Source organism: Micropterus dolomieu, linkage group LG20 (assembly GCF_021292245.1).
Source record: "Micropterus dolomieu isolate WLL.071019.BEF.003 ecotype Adirondacks linkage group LG20, ASM2129224v1, whole genome shotgun sequence".
Classification (NCBI taxonomy): domain Eukaryota; kingdom Metazoa; phylum Chordata; class Actinopteri; order Centrarchiformes; family Centrarchidae; genus Micropterus; species Micropterus dolomieu.
The window spans coordinates 23002646-23010408 of NC_060169.1; the positions used below are offsets into that span (position 1 = coordinate 23002646).

Consider the following 7763-nt stretch of genomic DNA (forward strand, 5'->3'; position numbering starts at 1 on the left):
ATGAACATGGACAGTATGTTATAATGTGATTATTGCATCTCACCTCAGGCCAGCAGAAGAAAGAGAGTTGATCCTTATTTCTGCAGCTTGTCCACACTCAGTAGTCGGGTCCAGAAAAAGGATAAGTCTATCCTCTGGTCCAGTGTGCAGAGTTCAGGATGGTCTTGATCTACGTCCTGGTAGATTATACAGTCCAAGCTTTAGAGTATCTTCTTTTACATATTCTTTCAAAACACATCTATCTATCTATCTATCTATCTATCTACCTCTCTCTCTCTAATCTAACCTAACCTAACCTAGGTGCTGTGAGGCTGTTCTAAGCCGGCACACGCTCTGGAGACATCACTGACAGAAACCACAGCCATCACCCCACACAGCGCCCAATGACAAGAGAGCAGGAAGCCTGGGAGTGGGGGAGGGGTTTGGGGGTAACACAGAGAGGAGAGGGAGAAAGGAAAGGGAAGTGAGAGTAGGGAGGAGGCTCGTAGGGGGGATATACATTGTGAGGAGGAGAGGAGAGGAAAGACATGATGGGTGGTGAGAGAGAGTGTTGATAGACAAAATAAAAAGACAGTAGGAAGATGCATTGACTTGTAGTCATTCATATGCCCCCACTCACACATCAGCATATTCCACTGTTTAAATGAATGAAGTACATAGAGATATGAATGAAAACATTCAAATGTCGGTGAACAGTGCTTTCCGTAAGAGAGGAGGGTTCAAGCCTGCAGTTACCAACCAATCCCTGACTTGGGACCGAACAGAGAGGGAGGGCTTTGTGGACCAGAGATTGGTGTGTGTGTGTGTGTGTGTGTGTGGGAAGTCAATGACTTTGCAGCTAAGAGAATGAAATAGTATCACTGCAGCTAGAAAGTATTCTCAGTTAAATATAAGATAAGGCTTATCCTGCTAAACATTTCCTGTAAAACCAACAGGGAACAAAGATTGAGCAGCAAAATACATAAGAGATTCGTGTGGACTTGGATGATAAAAACAAATATTTTATGGCCCAATCAGAACTTTTTTACCATAAAATTATGTACAGTCAAATACTCTGTATAATTGTAGAGTTTGTACTATAGGTTAACACATCAAAATGTGTGTTTCTCCACTGAAATACTAGCAGTAGTTTGAAATATAGGCAACCATTTCTGTAAATCTGAATCATCATCTGGACTGTGACTCTATTGTTAAACAACACATTTTATTTTTGAATATAGGGTGCCTTTTTGAATTCAATACACGAGCAAAAATAACAGGAAGTGAAAACAGTATTGCAGAAGCAAGAAAATATTTATTTTTAAAAATATATGGTAGAAATAATTCAGCTACAAAGTTAAAGAAAACAACTGTATTTACATTTGCAGCTATTTTAACACATTGACTTGACTGTTAATGTGAGTTGACACTGTGCTGTCAGTCAGTCATCAGTTCACAGCAATAACACCATGAGCAGTTATAATATTGTGTAATTGTGCGTCATATCTGTAAATATAAAAGAGAACTTTTCAATAGAAAAGGTAATCAGCTAATGGAGTTACCAGATTAACAGGTTTACATGTTTTGTACAGGCTGGCCTGAGTCCCAGTGACATAAATGGGTGTAGACAAAATATCAAACACATCTCTTAACATCATGCAGTCTAACACAACAACATCACAACATACAGCCTCAACATGACAAGCCACTATCAGTCAATTTTGCCTTTTAAAGAGCCCTTTAGTCCTCAAACTCTGCGGCATAAAGCACATGCTGGAATTTCATCCGCACCTCCATTCTTTTTTTAATGGTAAGCCTCTTCAATGAGGGCAGAAGGCTAAGCAGGAACAGTTCATCTTCATCTCTGAGGCTGGTGAGGGCATCTGCAGAACTTATCTCAGTTTCTGTGGCGATTTGCCTTTTACGTTTAAGAGAGACCCCCACCTCCTGAAGGCTGTTTGGACAGGCCTCCACATGAGAAAAGCTAGTGCTAACGACAGGCAGGGGACCATGCTGCTCCTTCTCATCTTTATCTCGCTCTTTTTCCTGCTCTTTCTCCAGGTCATCCCCACTTCCAGCTCCCTGTGTGGTGGGAAAATAGCAGATGGCATTTCGGGTTACCAGAGACAACAACGCTGATAACAAGCTTCTATTTCTTTGATATGTTTGGCTGTAATCGTCAAAGTCCCTTATAATCTATACCACCTCCTGGGAACAAAACAGGTTAACAAGTTTGACTGGGATTCTATAGATGAAAATAAAACTGTTGTATATTTTTGTGAAGCAAAATGTTGCTTTGTTGTTTTGTAATTTATACTTCTCTGCAGAGCCTGACTGATTACAGTTTTTCCTCACTCGCTTTGGTACATTTCTCGAATCATCCCTAACATTTGTAAAACAGTAAGTGCATTTCTCGAAACATATCAACCAAACAGCACAACACTGTGGATTACCAGCAAAAGCCCGTAACTTGATCAAAATCCTTAGTCTATCTCTCAAAAGCAAATCTTTATGTCATTGAACATGTCAGTGCTATCAGAATGACAGAAGTCCTAGAGTCGTTGTTTACAAACAAGATAGTCAAAATGTTTAGTCATGTTATCAATATAACAGTGTACTCTGTAAGTGTTTTCTGATGTAAACTATGGCTAACGTTTTGATGAAAATGACTGAAAATGCAGAAGGCTGCTCTTTTTCAATATGGCATATCAATTTCAACAGTATAAAGTTATACATCGCAAGAGATTGGACAGGATTCACAGTTACATTTTTACTGTTCTTACTATAATTTGTTGACAGACCTTGTCATTGTGATGCAGAAAAGAAAAAGAAAGGACTGACTGCATTGCACGACGGTACAAATAACAAAATTAGAAATGTAAGCATGTGAAACACTCCTTAGGCTGATGTTCCTGTCTGTCAGGTCACAGATTCTTATCCACATCAAGGATATCTTCATCAATTACAGTAAGGAGACATTTACAAAAAAGGTCCAATAGACATGTATAGAAAATATGACTGACAGATATAGACAATCTCTCTCTCTGTAAATAAAAATCCTCCTCTCACCCCTTGTGGGGTGGGATGTGTCATCCTCAAGCTCGGGTCCTCTACCAGAGGCCTGGGAGTTTGAGGGTTCTGCGCAGTATCTTAGCTGTTCCTAGGACTGCACTCTTCTGGACAGAGACCTCTGATGTTTTACCTGGTATATGCTGTAGCCACTCTCCCAGATTGGGGGTCACAGCCCCCAGTGCTCCGATTACCACTAGCACCACTGTTGCTCTTACTTTCCACATCTTTTCTAGCTCCTCTTTCAGCCCTTGGTATTTCTCAAGCTTCTCGTGTTCCTTCTTCTTGATGTTGCTGTCGCTTGGGATTGCCACATCTATCACTGCAGCCTTCTTCTGCTGTTTGTCGATCAACACGATGTCTGGTTGGTTAGCCATCACCAGTTTGTCAGTCTGGATCCTGAAGTCCCACAGGATCTTAGCTCGGTCATTCTCAACTACCTTAGGAGGTGTCTTCCATTTTGACCTTGGGACTTCCAGCCCATAACTCATGGCAGATGTTCCTGTACACTATGCCAGCTACCTGGTTATGACGTTCCACGTACACACGTCCTGCCTAGATCTTACACCCTGCTGTTATGTGCTGTACTGTCTCAGGGGCATCCTTGCACAGTCTGTGTGGTAGACCCCAGCCTCTATTGATCTTGTACTGAGTGCCTGTTCTTGTGCCGCCATGATTAGTGCTTCTGTGCTGTCCTGCCACTGGTAGGATTTGCTGATATCAGCCACTTCTTCTATTTGTCTGTGGTACATGCCGTGTAGCGGCTTGTCTCTCCATGAAGGTTCTTCATCTTCCTTGTCCTCACCCTCGGGTTTCTGCTGCCTGAGGTATTCACTAAGCCCTTCATCTTTGGGGGCCATCTTCCTTATGTACTCCTGGATCTTTGTTGTTTCATCCTGGACAGTGGTCTTGACACTCACTAGCCCTCTGCCTCCCTCGCTACACTTTGTGTACAGTCTCAGGGTGCCGGATTTGGGGTGAAACCCTCCATGCATTTTGAGGAGCTTTCTTGTCTTGATGTCAGTAGCCTCTATCTCCTCCTTTGGCCAGTTAAGTCTTTGTTTGGCAGTCTCCAGAGCCTAAGGTATCGACAGCTTTTTGTATTTCTCAGCAAGCCCCTTCTTTGCACCTTTCTGTAGCTCTGAGAACTGACTAATCTCTCTTCGTGTTGCCTTGATCTTGGCCTCTAGCCTTCACCTCCATGGGGGGTAATGCTCTTTGTGGCTTGTGGTGTTCATCTTATAGCCAAGCATCTCTAGGATCACTGTTGCTGTGGCATACATCAGCTCACTGGTTTCGGTTATGGCTTTGGTAGGGATAGTATGTAGTGCTGCATTCACATCTTCTAGCAGACTTTCAGAGTGTACTTTGTCACTTAGCCTTGGCAATCTTGGTTGTTGTACTTGGGGGTCCAGCTTAGTTATGATCTTCAATCGTTATGTTGAGTGATTCTGTAAGGGCTTGTTGTTACTGGGGCTTGGGACCAAATCTCTGATTGCGGGGATGATGATGACATCTCCCCGGTGACCTGTCGTCCTGGCTAATATATAATTATATAAGTACATACATCTACTGGCGTATATTATATATATTGCACTATTCACTGCTCACTGTGTATTGTTACTGTTCACTGTGTATGTTATTGTGTGTATCAGATGAATGGTCTGACGGCTGTGTTGCTACTGTAGTATGTTGTGATTTGTTGTTGTCTATTCTTATTTTGTTTATGCACCATGGTCTGTACGAAACAACATTTTGGTCAGCTGTATACTTTAATGTGAAGAATGACAATAAAAGTTTGATTTTATTTAACTTTGATTTTGACATCGTGTTCAGCCATTTTGCATGTAGTGACTTATGCAATGATTGCCTACATGTTTTGAGTGTAAGACTATTCAACATATAACCGTTATAATTCATTGTGATCAGCATGACATAAGCAACTGATAATGTAGGAAACAGGAGATTATACATAATCATTTGCTTCAATGTGTCAAAGCATTTGCATTAAGTTCAAAACAATGAGAAATTGCTTCTATGATGTGCACAAGTGATGAGGTGATGTGGCGGTTGAACAAGTAGTTTTGAGAATTTCAATTCTGATCTTAGAAATCTACTAAAGTGAGTGAGAAAAACTAATCGTCAGGTGGATATTGTGGGCCAGTATTTGCTATGCTACGCAATGACAAATACACTTTTGTATTTGTAAGTTGTCCAGCAGAGTATACATCCTTTTACATCTCTTTAACATTTACACTGAAAGGCTGTGCACACCCCTAAATGTGTTTTCAGTTATGCTGGCTCAAGACCAGTCAGATCACGTTCCTCAGAAGAGACCTAATCAGCCAAATTACTAAATTCACTGGTGTGGGTGTAGAATGGCTATGCAGGGTGTTTAAAGCGTCTGTATGAAAAACATATGTTAATGTTGATATCTCTAGCCTCAAAACTCCAGTATCTGTCAGACTCTGTTACTTTGTCTATTATTTTGTGAAAGCAAACGTAGAAAAGTGTTTTAAAGTTCAGCTTTGATACACACATACAGTGGCATTGCAGTCATGTTTTGGTTGCCTAGCTTTTGAAGTGATTTTATTTTGAAAACTAAACCCGGATATTCTGGGATGCAGCTGTCATTAATGATGAGGCTGGGTGTGCTCATGCCTTTAGCTTGTAAAAAATCTATGTAGCCAGCGTTAGGGATACAAAGCTATGTAGCTGTTTACAAGTCTATACTGTAAGTACGCCTAGATGTGATTACACTTAGCCTATTGTTAGCTGCGGCTGTGTTTCCAAAGGCCGAACTAGGTTTTTTTTTTTTTTTTTTTTTTAACTGTTACCTAAAAACTGCTAACTTACATAGCTAGCATTTAAAAATCAAAGACCTGAATGCATTTTAAATGAATGACAGACAGGTGGATGCACACCTCGTCGGGCTCTCCCGTGCCAGTTCCTGGTCTGGGTTTGACATAGGCGCTGAGCCAGGCCAGCTGGTGGTACAGCACCGGGACAGGCCTCTCCACCGGGTTCTCGTGTTCTGTCAGCTGAGGGAAGTTTCTCTTCGCCATTCGCTTCTTCGCTTTGCAGAACTTGTCGCGTAGATTTTTCCATTTCAGCTTCACCTCTTCCTCCGACTTTCCCATGTTGTCTGCGATCTCTTTCCAGGACAGATGCCCCTTCAGGTTGTCCTTGTAGTCTCGCCGTGATTGGTCGTACAGATTCGGGTGGTCGCGGATCAGGTCCGCGAGCTTCTTTTCGACAGTGTTCATGTTGCTTTCAGTTTATTTACTTCATCGCGAAGTCCTTTCGTCGGCAGAAAACGATGGAGGTTCGTCTTCCTCTCCAGGTTGTGGTTTGCAGCGGGAAGTAGAAAGCTCTATTAATTCAAAATAAAAGTTTTGTCATAGATTTTTTTTTGTACAGTGTGCTATTTTGAGTAAAATATCTACGACGGAGTGGTAGGGCTACTACTTATATCACATTTTGTTTGCAAATGTTAATGAAAATAATATATTGCAAATTATATTTAATTAGACTATGGACTTCCATACACATTTCTATTTCATATTTAAGATTCTTTATTGTAGGTTATTTTTATTTTCTCTCTACCAAGGCACATTATTCGTTTTATGTTGAAAACCTACTTGGCAATAAATCTTATTCTGATATTGGATTATTACAGCATCCTAGATTGCACATATATTCAACAGATTGTTAGTAAATTTTTTTTGGACATAGGCCAGGTAGAACAAGTAAGCCTATGTAAACAGGCAGCCCTCAGGCTATGCTACAACAATCAGACACAAGAACAGTTTCTATCCACAGGCCATCACTCTGATGAACAATTCATTTCAGACCAGACAAACTGTGTCAGGAACAATCCCTTCACAATGACCCGGTGACTCTATCATCTACTTCAGCTGTATACTGTTTAGGCCTACTATTTATTCATCATTTTAGCAACTGAGTAGCTATTCATATTGTATATCCCTTTCCTTCTATATTTTTTTTACAAGTTTTATTTCATGGCGGTTAATCAAGGTAAAACAAAACAGTATGTACAGTAAAGTATTATTAACATGTTTATGTTTTATAAACTAAAGTTTAGAGTAAAATGTCATTTTTATACACCAAAAACCAACTGTCCACGTATTTGAACGTCATGCAACAGTGGAGTCAGACTGCATTAAGTCTGATTTCTGTAACCTGCTAGTATATCTGTTCTGTTCTATTCATCTAACAAATATATGAATATAAATAACAATGCAAAAGTGCATATTACAGCTTTAAATGGCAGCTTTATACATCCATACTGAGCCAAATTTGCATTTTACAAAAAGACACGTACTGTCAATAAATCTGTTTTAACTAGTACTATAATCTCTTAGGTTTTGGATGTTGATGTGTTATAACTGAGATAAATCAACATGAAGTTATATAAGGATAAAACTAATAACAATACTCCTCATCTATCGCCCCCCAAAACCACACCCTGGATTTATCACTGAGCTGCAAGATCTACTCACATCTTTCTGTGCAATTACCCATAATACACTCATTATGGGAGATTTCAACCTTCATGTTGACTCCCCCACAAACCGCCCTGCTGCAGAGTTCCTCGAACTCCTGGACTGCTTACATCTCACACAACATGTCACAGTACCCACACACACAAAAGGCCACACTCTTGACTTAGTCATAACAGACACCGCCCCCAT

At 40.5% G+C, this 7763-nt stretch overlaps 1 protein-coding gene across 1 annotated transcript; it reads right to left on the reverse strand.

Moving 5' to 3' along the window:
- Positions 1-1274: 1274 nt before the first annotated feature.
- LOC123959541 lies at positions 1275-6402 on the reverse strand. The gene is made up of 2 exons (XM_046033658.1): positions 5973-6402; positions 1275-2061 (listed from the first exon to the last, which is right to left on the reverse strand). The coding sequence occupies exons 1-2, from the start codon at positions 6312-6314 to the stop codon at positions 1720-1722; spliced, it is 684 nt and encodes a 227-aa protein (XP_045889614.1). The 5' UTR covers positions 6315-6402; the 3' UTR covers positions 1275-1719.
- Between the last annotated feature and the right edge of the window lie 1361 nt (positions 6403-7763).

What these genes read in the sequence shown, in the direction of transcription:
- LOC123959541 (XM_046033658.1), bottom strand. Translation starts at nt 6,314, where the DNA reads ATGAACACTGTCGAAAAGAAGCTCGCGGACCTGATCCGCGACCACCCG. An exon ending in GCACGGGAGAGCCCGACGAG is followed by an intron (nt 2,062 to 5,972) that starts GTGTGCATCCAC and finishes CCCACCACACAG; the next exon opens with GGAGCTGGAAGTGGGGATGA.